This window comes from Morus notabilis, unplaced genomic scaffold (genome assembly GCF_000414095.1).
Source record: "Morus notabilis unplaced genomic scaffold, ASM41409v2 Scaffold948, whole genome shotgun sequence".
Classification (NCBI taxonomy): domain Eukaryota; kingdom Viridiplantae; phylum Streptophyta; class Magnoliopsida; order Rosales; family Moraceae; genus Morus; species Morus notabilis.
Window position 1 is genome coordinate 413,861 of NW_010362042.1, and position 14,048 is coordinate 427,908.

The 14,048-nt window shown below is 31.4% G+C and overlaps 2 protein-coding genes across 2 annotated transcripts; both read right to left on the reverse strand.

Annotated features, from left to right (window-relative positions):
• Positions 1-2,876: 2,876 nt before the first annotated feature.
• On the reverse strand, positions 2,877-9,038 carry LOC21401154 (PI-PLC X domain-containing protein At5g67130). The gene is made up of 9 exons (XM_024167527.1): positions 8,888-9,038; positions 8,607-8,729; positions 7,015-7,137; positions 6,542-6,640; positions 5,946-6,249; positions 5,614-5,837; positions 5,402-5,488; positions 5,156-5,230; positions 2,877-2,932 (listed from the first exon to the last, which is right to left on the reverse strand). Exons 1-8 carry the CDS (start codon positions 8,969-8,971, stop codon positions 5,198-5,200), a joined length of 1,077 nt encoding a protein of 358 aa, XP_024023295.1. The 5' UTR covers positions 8,972-9,038; the 3' UTR covers positions 2,877-2,932; positions 5,156-5,197.
• Positions 9,039-13,211: 4,173 nt separating this feature from the next.
• Positions 13,212-14,048, reverse strand: LOC21401155. The gene is made up of 3 exons (XM_010101014.2): positions 13,924-14,048; positions 13,632-13,720; positions 13,212-13,493 (listed from the first exon to the last, which is right to left on the reverse strand). Exons 1-3 carry the CDS (start codon positions 13,945-13,947, stop codon positions 13,343-13,345), a joined length of 264 nt encoding a protein of 87 aa, XP_010099316.1. The 5' UTR covers positions 13,948-14,048; the 3' UTR covers positions 13,212-13,342.

Sequence of the window (14,048 nt, forward strand, 5' to 3'; positions counted from 1 at the left end):
ATATATATATTTATATATATATGATATGAAAACAAGTATATGCAATATAATAGAAAACTTCATTGAAAGAATAAAACAAGAATAATCAGAATATGACACCAAAATATAGAATTCATGGATATGTATTCATAAAAACACTATCAATTATTTGAATTGATGAAGCCACTACGAGTTATAAAAAACTTGAAATATTAAATATATATTGTGCCGGCCATTTGAGTGAAGCAATGACTGATCAGGTTTTTCTTGTCATTTTTTTTTTATTTTTTTTTAAATTTCTCCCACTCGTGACTGATATCGGTCTTCCACTTGTAGCCCACTGTTCAGTACACAATACTACGTACAGAAACACGCTAACATATATACATGTATATATATATATATATATATAAATATATTACAAATATGTGTCAACCAAACGTGATATATTATACAAATACGACAGTGTTATTACTGTCTCGAAAGATGGAACATACTTTCAGACATTAATGCTTGAAACCCTGCATCCCATGTGGTTAGTCTATAACTATAGCTAATATATAGTACTTGAAGATTTATAATTTGATAAATGATAATTAACTAATAGAGCAAACTAAGGGTATATATTTAATCCCAGAAAAGGCCAAGACTTTCGACCTTTTGATTCCATGACTCGGCAAAAGAGAACTATGCAATTATAAGGAAAAAAAAAAAAAAAAAAAGAGCAATAAGTACTACTAAATACTAGTACGTTTTGTATCTGGATTCCATATTCAAGGGCAATCCTTTATTTATTTATTTATTTATTTTCCGTTGTTTTCTTCTCTAAATTAAATTTGGCATTTGGAAAGCACTATGTACGTGGTTTTGGAACGGTACTCATTATAGCGCATATTTATCAAATAGAATTTATTGTGCTCAGAAAGTACTTTAAAGTATGTTATCTCAAAACATAGATTAGGTGAACTGAAAAGACGGCATTATCGCCTTTTATCTTATTAATTCGTTACTTAACTTCTCACTTATGACTCACTGGCACCCTAATCAGTTTTGTTGTTTTTGTGTACACCACCAAGTAATCAGATCAGACAGGCAATTAGTAAATTTTCTAGCACGTAGAAATTGAAATTTGTTCTACTTCTACTTTTGCTTTAACAAAAGTAGTGATTCTATTAAAAGTACGGAATCTCAAACTCACTTTTAAGAGTGTGTTTAGTTAGAGGGAGAGATAGAGGGGGTGAAAGAGGAGAGGTGAGGAAGAGGGTTAATCACTTGTTTGTGGAAGAGAGCAGAGATGGAGGTATGTGCTCTCTTTCATGACCCACCAAATTAAATCTTTACATCAATAGAATGATTCAAACAATCCTGTAATGTTAAAAATAATGTTTTACGCTCTACATAAGTTGTTAACAAATGGTTTAAATGGACAATATAATAATTTAATAAATAACTATCATCTATTCTTTTAACTCTCTCTATTTTACCAAACAATATAAAACATTACTATAATTCTTTTAATCCCTTCAACTCTCTTCATCTCTCTAATTAAACAGACCCAAAGACAAGGGAAAAAAAAGTTAATATGATCACATTGATTAGGCCCTACCCAACGAGAACATTGTGACGTAAGCCCAACAATTAATGAAATGCACTATATATAGTAGTTGTGGAAGGGCCCGATTGATGGAGTTTTTCATTTTGCTTTTGATTAGTAAAAAAAGCTACAACTTCTCGATTACTCTTTCAAACTATATTTATAAAAGTGCTTAAATGAGTTTAATGGTTTTTAAATTATCTAATAAGTAATAAAATTGGGACAGTGAAGTTTATATAATGTTTTATTTAAACTCTACTATCAATATTAAAGTCTATTCAGAAGAATTGTTTTTAGAAGTCATATTTTGTGGCTTTAATTGCAAGCTTTTTTAAAGATGAAATCACTTTTAATAGAATGTCCAAACACTTAGAAGCAACTTTTGTTCTCAAGAAGCCAAAATCAGTATTAAGGAAGCCTTGTCAAATAAGCCCATTGTGTGTTTAGGGCTCATTTAGATTGGCTTAAAAAAACTGTTTTGCGTTTTTTTAGTCCAAAAATCACTTTTAAACTTGTTTTGATAGACAATCTTAAAGTGTTTTTAGTTTTTTTAAGTACTTTTAGAATAAATCATCTCCTTAGTGTTTATGAAAAAAATGTTTATAAAAAGTATTTTTATTTACATTTTTAACCTTTTATTTGTCAGCAATAAATTAAATATCTGATTTATATATTTTTATTACATTATTTTTTATAACAATAAGTATTTTTAACTTTTTTATCCAAATAAGTTCAAAAACTCTTCTTAGATATACAACCACTTTTTCAAACACCATCTAAACACTAATTAAAAAGCTCCAATTTATGTTTATTTTCTTCTACTACTTAAAAATACAAACACAAATTATCCCAAACCGGCCCTCTTCATCACTATTTTGGTTGTGTGGATAAACATTAATGGATAGACTCAACATTTTAATGTTTAACTATATATGAAAATCGAACATATGTATTAACTACTCTACAAATTAAGAAGAAGAGGAAGATGATTGTTATGTAAGCTGTATAATCAATAAGTTCTAAAATTAACATGTAAATTTGTGATCAATTAAAAAGATGTGATAATGATTGATTCAAAGGTTGATATTGATGATCTTCACCAAGTTATTTATAGCATCTCTGTTGAAAAAACAGCAATTCTCTTTATATCTCAACTGTAGAACATATATAATAAATTATTTATCTAAAGAAAACAGAGTATTGAAATCAAGGTGGCGAATATTGCGGAAAAAAACAATTAAAACGGACATTTATTTTTCTCAAAAAAAAAAGTGTAAAAAAAGGAGTTATTCACTAGTTCTACCTTCCGTTTATGCTAGCTAGCTACCAATATGGCAATCTCCAATAGAGGTATTGTCCCTGTGTAGATGGAATGTCATCTGTTAAGACGTGTTGTATACGAGGCGACGTGTCGCACAAGATAAAGGAAACTTTATGGTAAATACAGATAAAATCTGTAGTAAATGTCAAACGACATGTCGTTCGTGGAAGCAGCATGTTATGAGTAGTGACAATATATTGTAGGTCCAGAATTCACGAGATCGATCAACCCATACAAAAAAAACTAGTGTATTATGAGTTGAGAAAATATAAATTAAAACCAAAGTTTTTAGTTAGTTTATTTATGGATTGTAATGTTGTGGATGAATCGTAATGTTGCCTTAATTTAGTTTATTTTTGAGTTCAATGATGTTATAATTGTTTTATTATACACTCGTTCGTATAATGATATATTTATTTTTAGAATTATTATCACTTATACATCTTAAATTTTAGGGTCACCTCCACTTTGCCTCCTGAACCTTAAAAATTCCCACTTTATTGCCTTAAATTTTCACAAACTTTCACTTTGCTCCTTCCGTCTAAATTTCTATTTAAAAAGGACGGAAAACGTCTCACGTGCACTCATGTACATGGTATTTGAGGGTAAAATCATAATTAAATTTGTAGTGATTTGCACCTATGTCCCTTAAATTTTAGCGTCACTCCCACTTTATCCCCTGAACTTTGGAGTCTCCCCCACTTTACCCATTGATTTTTTTCATAACTTCCACCGTACTACCACAAACTTTACATCTTTCTCACTTTGCCCCCTCTACTTGATTAAGATTGGTACCTGCTCACTCGCCTCCGTAGTAATCCGATCACTAAATACAATTTTTCTTGTTTTCTCTGATTTTCTAAACAAAGTTTGATGTCCTTTTTATCATTTTGCTTTCTGTTTGAATAATTTTCATTGATTTGCTCCGAAAATATCGATTAAAGTTAACCTAAAATATACAAATTCATTTTAGAACACTTCGTCAACTTTTTGTTGATATCTCCAAAAAATTTTCGCTAAAAATTTCATCATTTAATACTACACTTTGTAAAATGGGAGAAATTCAATATTTGAAGTAGAATGAGGGGAACAATGAAAAAGTTCATGGGGCAAAGTGGAGGCGACGTCAAAATTTAAGGGGCAAAGTGGAGGGGACCTTAAAGTTTATGAGGCAAAGTGGGGGCGACTGTAAAGTTTATTGGGCAAAGTGTGGTGACTCTAAAGTTTAAGGGGCATAGATGTAAATTACTAAAAATTTAATTACGATTTTACCTTCAAATACTATGCACGTGAGTACAAGTGAGACGTTTTCCTTCTCTTTTAAACTGAAATTTAAACGGACGGAGCAAAGTGAAAATTCATGAAAATTTAAAGTAGTAAATAAAGTTCAAAAATAAAATAAAAGTGACCCCAAAGTTCAGTTCAGTAGGCATAAGTGATAATAACCCTTATTTTTATTATCATATAACTTATAAAATCTTGTTCTTTTGTGAGAGTAATTGGTGCTAAAATGAGCTTTTACGGGGCTAAATTTTAGAGGCCCAAATTCGACGTCTAAATTGCAGAAACCACGTCCAATTATCAAAAAAACAAAACAAAACAAAATTGCAGAAACCACAAAAATCAACCCGTCAAAACAAAAACTTTTGGTTTAGGTTGAGTTGGGTTTCGCTGGATTTTTGGTTTAGTTTAGAGTAAAGGAAATCTCAAACCAGTAGTTTTAGTTTTTTTTTGCTGTAAAAGTTTGGTTTGCGATTAGACCTCCAAACCGTAAAAACCAATTCCCAAAACGCCTTTTTAAATGTTTTAAGGTCCTGTTTATTTTATCGATTTAAATTTAAAATTCAAAATTTGTTACAGTAAAAAACTCTCAGAAACAGTCACATTTAACTTTTTTGCGACAGTAAAAAAACTCACATAAAATTACATCTCAACTTAAATTAAAAACTCAAATCAGTGAACTAAACAGACTATAAGTGGCGTTGACTGGAAGTATGTCTAAATTGTGTAAAATATGGAGGCGACTTATCATGAAATTGACTCGTCGTTTTATAGTTTTCATGTCTTATTTTTGCATGTTCATCGACATATTTGTTATCTGTTAATCATCTCCAATAGTTCCATGTTAGGGATCCTCTCTGTGATCTCTTTCTTTCTCTCTTGCCAAAAACATTCCTTGTGGTCAACAAACGCATCTTTTTAATCAAACTTGCTCGAAAAAGATTGACTTTATTTTTCTGAATATTTCACGTCATACATACCTTGTCAAAACATTTTGGGATTCATTACCATACACATTGTTACTAGGAGCCGCAGACTCCGGACGTTGATTCTAGCTGTTAGAAAGACACAATTGATCAATACACAATAATTAGCAAAAATTGAGAAAAAGAAAATTAATTAAGTTTCAATTACAAAACAAACGTGTCAAAATATTAGTTAATACATTTCAGGGAAAAAAAAAAGATCAGTTAATGAGTATGAGGAAGAAGCAATTCTATATTTACCATGCATGCATGTATGTCATCACATCCACACAATAGCTTCCCATTAAGCGTATCTACAGCTTGAAATGCTCCTCCTCCTTCACTCCTCTGCTTATAAGCCAACAATTATTTGAACCAAAAAAAAAAGTGTATCATGTACTTTATAAAGAAATTTAAATACACAACTTTAAAAAAAATAAAAATAAAAACAACAACAATGAAGATAATAAAACCTTGTAAAAATCGACGGCGACGAAATTAGCCCACCGGTTGCCAGCAGAGCCATAACAAGTTTGGAGCATTTTAATAAGATCAGCAGAATTATTTTCGCAAATCAGTTGCTTAATGGGAGCAGAATTAAAATGGTTAACCAAAACCAAAGATTTGCTTTTGTCATCAAGTGGTGACGATTCTACTCTATTGGAACAACTTCCCGCTTCCATTCCTTTATCCCCATCTACAAATTTAATGGAAAATTAAGCTAGAAAAAAAACATATTAGAGGCTATAATTTAAGCATAAATATGTACCCCCCAAAAGATTTAAAAAAAAAAAAAGATTCTTACAGTTATTTTCAACCATGTAGTTCCATTGGTATGCAATTCCTTCGGTTTCTTCTTTGGATTTGATGGAAGTGAACACAATTAGCCTTTGGTTTTTAGCAACCATATCACTGACCAGCGGCCAGTCTTGATCACTTTTGGGCATATTTGTCACTGGAAACCAATATTTCATTAGCCCAGCTTGTGTGAACACCTTTGTCAATCCGTTTGGGGCTTTGACATAATCTTCCAAGATCAATGTCACAATTTCTGTCGGATTTGCTGATAGGAATGCTTCAATTTCCTTGAGTGTTTCTATAGCCGATCTCTACACACGTACATTTTAAAAAATATAATAGTATAGTTGCAAATGTGTACTGTAATAGTGAATTTTTTATGCACTAAAGGGCATATATAGAATTTCACAAATTGATTACTTTAGGTCCTGTTCATTTCACCGATTCGAGTTTAGAATTCGAGGTTTGCTACAGTAAAAAGCTCTCGAAAACAGTCGCATCTAACTTTTTTTGCTACAGTAAAAAGCTCTCATATAAAATCACATCTCAACTCGAATTAAAAACTCGAATCAACGAACTAAACGAGCTCTTAGTTTTACGTACAAAAGCAGTGTAGATATGGCATTTTCCCCCAAAAGAATGGCACAACCAAACATCTCCTTGAAAATCATAGGCATCGAGCATTAAGCCCCGAACTCCGTTCTGTACATGAATGGTAAAAGTTATATGTTGATGTAGAAAAATCTTACTATGGAATAAAATTAAAAGTACATAAATTGAAAATGAATTAGAAGAGAACAGTTAATAATCTTCCAGATCTTGTGACGGGGTATATAATTTAAATATTTTGTTTTTATCTTATATTTACTTACTGTAGCTCTAGTATTATTTAGAGATTAGATAAGTATTTATCTTATTATTATTTAATTTAGTCTAGTTTTAGTATTTAGAGATTAGATTAGTATTAGATTAAATTCAAACTACTCATATAGCTCTATATATATATTGCATTATTATCAATGGAAAACTTATATCATCATTCTTCAAAGTCTAGAACTATTAATATTATACCGTACGTTTAGCTGTTGAGTGACGCTATCTTCTTGATTTGTCACGGTTAATCGAGGTGCTCCATCATCAATTGCGAAAGCGTTGTGAGTTGTCAAGAATGCATATTTGTTGAAAGGTAGAGAATTGTTCTATTGAAAATCCAAAAAAAAAAAAAAAAGGTGAACCACTCACAATCAATAATGCAACACAATTAGTAGTATAATGATATGAATAAATAATAGAGAAATGTTCAAGCCACAAAAAAAAAAAAAAAAAAAAAAGAAGACAACCCGGTGTGAGGTACTTAAGGGTAGAATCTACTTTATAATAATCGAATAGTGAATATGTCAACCTCGCACACAAGGACAGGCCTGTGTCTCTTGGGATACTGGGCCTAGCCCTTAAAATGGCCCGTATTCTCTCGGACTTCTCCCATGTTATTGTCGTTTATGGGAATTGCAGAAAACCCACTCTCTCTTTACACTTGTTTTGAAGTAAAAAAGCAGGTTTTAATGCATTTTACAACCATGTGACCAATTAATAAGACAATTTTCTCGAAGCAAAAAAGATTGACAAGAATATTTTCATTAATGAAAGAATCTTTCTAATTGTGATACTCAAAATATGTGCGCATAGAATCACTCGTGGAATGATTCGAATTTTGACTTTTGAAAAAAAAAGACACACGTAGTGCTTGTTTAGTTTGTTAATTTGAGTTTTTAATTTGAATTAAGATATAACTTGATGTAAAAAAATTTTAGTATAGTAAAAAAGTTAGATATAACTGTTTCTGAGAGCTTTATACTGTAATAAAATTTAAATTCTAAACTCGAATTAATAAAATGAACGGAATCATATTCTTCTTATCGACACATTATTTAAAAAAAAAAAGAAAAAAAAGATGATTTTTTATTGAATGATGACAATTAATATAATTTAATTACTAATTGAGTATAGATATAATTATATAAATTATATAAAAGGACACAACGGGAAATATCTTATAAAAATCTTAAAGACAAAAGTCAATTTTCAGAACATGTACTGCCTGCCTGTCTCCGCCGCTGGGGCCATTGTTTTGAGTGGTGACAAGTAGCTACTAACTAAAAGCCTCCTAAAAAAACTGCCTAAGCGTCAAGTTTGTTTGTTTTACAGATGATAGAACGTCACTAATTTGGTTAGTTTGTCTCGTCTGATTTGTGAATATCACCGCCCCATCCCATTGGGCCTCATTCCTTTTTGGCCCAATCGGCTAATCCTTTGTTTGGCAAGAGAGCGGAAATGACAAGAAAAAAGATTTTGAGATTTATGGTTGCTTAGTAAAGAAAAAGGAATCATATTGAGTGATGAAAAATTTTAATTTTAATCTATCTCATTATGTTAGAGCCTACAAGGTATTCCTCCTCTTTTCTCTTTATTTTCTTCACCTGTATGTTTGATTATACCTTTATTTCCTTTCTATAATATACTCTCTCTTACTAAATATATACCAAACGGAGTCTTCTTTCTCGTTCCCTTGTGCAATATAAAAATCATATATATCATGGATTTTCTAAACTAAAAAAAATATATCAAATAATGATTAGATATATTCTGAAAAAAACAGAGAGAGAATTACCACGAGCTTGAATTGGTTTGTAGCTGTTGATCTCACACACCTAGTGCCTGAAAATCCTTGTGGACAAGAAAAACAATACAGCCCAGATTCGCAATCTCCATCATTTGAACATTCATCCAGAAGCTGCACGTACAATATCATATATAATGAAACTACGTAAGGGCAAACTTTTTTCCTATATATTTATATGTTTCATTTCATAACTTATTCATAGAATTGAAAAAAACCATCCAATAAGTGATCCTGAAATGAGAGGGAGAGAGAGAGAGATGACTAATTACCCGGCACTTCCCATTGGAGCAAGATGTGGCAACGCTGAAAAGCACACAAACTGTGACCAAAACGAAGCTCGGAAGAAAACCCATTTGAAGAAAATGAAAATGGTGAACTACAATTATATTTAGGACTGGTTTCTGGAGGGGGGTTTTTTTTTTTTTTTTATATATAGAGATGATCGTGGGGATTTTAGGGGAAAATCTCTAAGGTTCCGGTTTTCTCAGTTTCGGCTGAGAAAACAAAGAGGGAAACTCCATAGGGAAAACAGGCAGGTAAAAAATTGAGAGTATTATATCCGAATGACAGGAAATACATATTTGGCCATCCAATTACTATTCATTATTATTTAACGACAATGACGTGGGGAACTACTAGAAGCCAAACGACGAAGTTTCAGATATAAGGTTGGTAACTGTAGGATTGACTCAGGGCCCTTTCAAGCACCATATTATTGTGTACTTTTGCTTGCGCAAACACTCCATCAGAGATATATATATATATATATGTATGTATATGTATACGTGTATATACACACACAAACACATACATATGTGTTGCGTGAAAACTCGCAAGTATACGAATCGCACAAGTAATAAAGTGTACAAAGTGTACAAAAGTATGGATATCAATCCCACGAGAATTGTGTTTAGCTTTCGTTAAATACCAATATTGATTAGCTTTTAGGATTATTTTTATATATTTTTATAACTAAAAGAAAATAAAAATGTAAGCAATTGCAAATAATCGAGCTAGGACTTCCCAATTTCCCCTTGATTGCAAAATGCTAAAGCTGTGCTAAAGAAATGCTACAACATTCTGTACTAGTTAACCAAACTCAAATTTGTGCATAAAGTTCTTCCGAATTAATTATGACTATAATTCCTCAAACCAATTTCATCATATTCCTATGTGAATCTAGTTCATGGAATTCCAATTTCAAGTTCGGGTTTATTAGGTTATACAACGTAAACGATATATTCATATACCTTCTACTAATCAATATATTTCTATATTGAACATGCATCATCCATGTAAAGTCCAACATAAATTAATTTTTCCAAATCAATCTAAGTCTAGTTCTACATTTGATTTCCATCAAAAATAGAAATTAAGCAAGTAAATACACATGAGTGAACAAGCACAAGAATACTATAAACAATCCAAAAGTAAAAACTAAAACATCACAATATTAGTTCCACTAGGAGCCTAGCTCACAAAATTAACTAAATAACATCAAGGATTTTATCATTTATAAATTACAAAAATAAGAGGTAAGATAAGGAATCAAAAACCCATTTTAGGAGTTGTCACAAGCTCCTAAACCCTCCATCTTTTTGTTCTTCACAAAATGAATTCTCCCTCAATAATTTATTAAAAATAAAACCTAAATCTAATAAAATAAAAATATTTGTTTTGAGATTTTTTCTCTCTTGGAAAATGGGCTGAAAAGCCTTATTAATGATTCTCATTTTCTTTCTTTTGGTTTTCTCGGGCTCTTTGTGCCTTGGCTTTTTTTCCTCAGGCGGCTGCCAAAGAATCCCCTGTCGCTCTGCCTCGTCTCTTCTTTTTTCTCTTCTATGAAAGCCTTCAAATCCCCCCCGTGTAATCTCAGCACTCATGAAACACAATGTCGTATGCCTCAGCCAATTCTCCTCCGTGAGTTTTGGGCTTTCCTGGGCTTATGGGCTGAAACCTGGCAGGTTACTCAGCTTTTACCCATCCCTGGAGGCTGGTTTAGTAACCCCTGATTGTGGGCTTCTGGGCTGGATTCGTATGGGCTTCTGGGCTGAATTTGTGTGGGCTTTTGGGCTGGATTTGTGTGGGCTTCTGGGCTGGATTTCACTCACGCGCAAGAATTCCATTTTGAGGCTAATTCAAATTCGAATTTTTTCTTGCATTTCTTTCCCAATTTGGATTTCAATTTGCACTTAAGCCCATCTATCACTAAAATTAAATTACATAATGAGAAAAATAATTATTTTGAAAGGAAACTAAATAAAAATAAAATAAAATAAAAATACCTAAAACAAACTAAAAATAAAATTAATTCCAAATAAAATAAAATGAAATAAAAATAAGATAAAAGTATTAAAAACTAAATAAATTCTCAAGAATAAGCATACTTTGTAATCCACAAAATAGGCTAAATAACTCCATTTCATGGAGTTATCAATATGCATTAAAACCGTGGCTCATCATGGCCTTAAACGATTGATTTTTAAAAACCTTGGAATATACAGAGTAATTTTAGGCTACTTTATCCATTATTTTTAATTGGCTTTTGTGTTGCTGTGAAGTACTACTAGGTGGTTCATCTACTGCTTCGCGACACTTATTCCTTGATTAAGAAACACGAAGGTGGCCAAAAAAGTGACACAATCCATTACCATTCTCTCTCTCTGTCTCTCTATTAATATTATAACAGACCGACAGTTTAATACTCTTTCTTATTTTATTTGCGGACAGCTCGTAGGATGGAGTTATAAAATTTACATAAAAATAGACATTTTCAGAAAAATTAGGGGGCAAAAATAAGAAAGGGTGTAGAGAAATTCATGTGGCAAAATAAGAAAAACTAGGGAGAAAATTATAACTTCATAAAAAATATATAATGAGGCCAAACTTAAAATTTTACATATAACCAATCATGCACTATATGTTCTCGACAAGTCCCAAGAGAATGGTTAGGGTCAAAATTAGCATCACGATTATCACCGTACACGTGGATAATATATTTAAAGAAATAGGTCAACTCTAGTCGACTGAAATCAATTGAAGATCAGATCGGCTCGAGACGATTAGAGAAGACTAACGACATGTTGAGTGTGGGGACCACAACTAATATTTCGGGAAATGAGATTCCTTGGAGGCCATGAAAATTATCTCACTCAAATTCTACATTAAGGGCATAAATCTAATCAATATAGAAGAGGAAAGATAGTAAAGAGCAAATATGGAAAGAATGAAAGGAAAAGTCAACTAAAGAAAAGAGAAACTATCCAACTTAAGAGAAAATGAAAGTAGAAGACCTTCTCCTATAAATAGGAAATAGAGGTCGAATTAGGACATCTTGAAACCCTCACATCACACCCAGATTCTCTCTCTCTAGATTCTCTCTCTAAAACCCCTCCTCCTTCTTCTTCTCTCTTTATTCTCCATTGTAATTGTACTTTTTACAAGAGATAGTGAAACCTTCGGAGCCCTACAGTGGACATACCTTATATTATTAGGGGAACCACTATAAATTCATGTGATCATTTATTTTTTTGCATTTTACGTTCTCGTTTTAGCGCTCTATCAACTCAATAACGTGATCGACTCCCGGGAACGGCCATCGGCCAATGGCCCTCTACCCAACTTTAATTGTAAATCTGACTTCTACAAGAATCTTCAAAAATTAAAATATTTTTGTGCTTCATATGACCTGCATATTGTATCATTAAAAGTTATTAATTGATTGGTACATGACTAGTTTCATTAAATTTTAGAAATCCATCATCAATTTTAAAGTTACAGATAAAAAGTTTCAGAAAATATTAAGTTCAAAGACTCGCTCATACAAAAGAAAAAAAAAGAATTTAATAGAACTGTCATTCACATAAAAGCTCCGGACAAGAGCGTCAAACTATGTATATATATATATATAATATATAAGTATAGTTTCACATCATATAATTATATAAAAAGCCTTCATAAAATTAAAATCAAAATAGGATTTAAATTAAAAAACAGAGTTTTTCGATATACCAGGGGTAAAAAATCTTCAAGTAGCCAGGTTCAAAATTGTCAGAATTTCATTAAATTGTCAAATTTTTTATTAATCTGATTTGATTCTGATGTTGCCTCCTTATTGCCAATACACGATAATGCTTTTTTTTTTTTAATTACAGTACATGAATTAAAAAAGAAACGAAAGAAAATATTAGTTGGACACTCGAAAATGAAATGGAAACCCAACCTCAGGCCATCCCTCCTTAACGAATTGCGACCTCTATACGGAACTCTTTTTGTATACAAATTTAATTTTTTTTCCCTCAAATCTCTTGTTGTACACGCTTTTGATAACATACTGTACGGACTCAATTCTATTGTTTAATTTATGCGCCTTAATTAATATTTAACTAATTAAATTATACCTCGTCATGTAAAAAATTTAAATTAATTTTTAATTAATTTTTTTTATATTTATTATGAGATAATGTAATATGATTTAATTAATTAGACATCAATTAAGACACTAACAATTAGACAACAAATTTAAATCCCATACTGCACATACACTTCCATAATCACAAATTCAAAAGTTAAAAAGGGAATCAAACTAAGATATAACCAACTCAATGTCGACCATTTATAGCAACAAAAGCCACAGGTACAATACAAGAATACAATTATTTATGATAATATATTTTGTTTAATTTATTCTTTTGATTTGATAAATTTTACAACAAATTATTAATCTATTTATCTTGCGATGAGAAGAAGTGGTTGACGGAAGGCATGACCTCCGGTGGGCGAGTCCGAAGGAACTTGCGGAGGCAGTGCTCTGCGTACTTCTCTCCCTCCTCTTTGTTCTCAAGCACTCCCATGCTCCTATGAGCTTTGTTAATCCTGCAAAATTAACACATATATATGTATATATACACCATTATATTTGATAATTAAAAACATTACCACAAAAATTACTTTCTTTTTAATTAATGAGATTGTTTTGGTTAATAGTACTTTAGTTGTGTATGTAATATGTACCTAACATCAGGGTTCAAGAACATATTCCTTGTAAGCTGGAAGACACACATGCTTGTCACAAATGTCATGGCAGCCATTAACGGATAAACCTAATTACATATGCCCACAAAATGCATTAATCAATAAATGCAAAAAGTAATAAAAAGAAAAAGTGACTGATATAATGACGTTAGTGTTTTTCTTAATCTAATTAATCAAAAAAATAAAGAAGAAGAGAGAGACAAAAAAGTGCTTAGTGTAAATAGGGGTGTTTATTACAATAAACAAAACAAAAAAAAAACCGATTGCTCACCTCTGGCTTAATCCAACGGCCCATGATATACTGCTATTGCTTCTCTAAACTTATGAAAAATATGATTCACCAAACAACTTTGAAGGGCCTTAAGCAAATATATTTTCTTATGTGTATTGAAATCT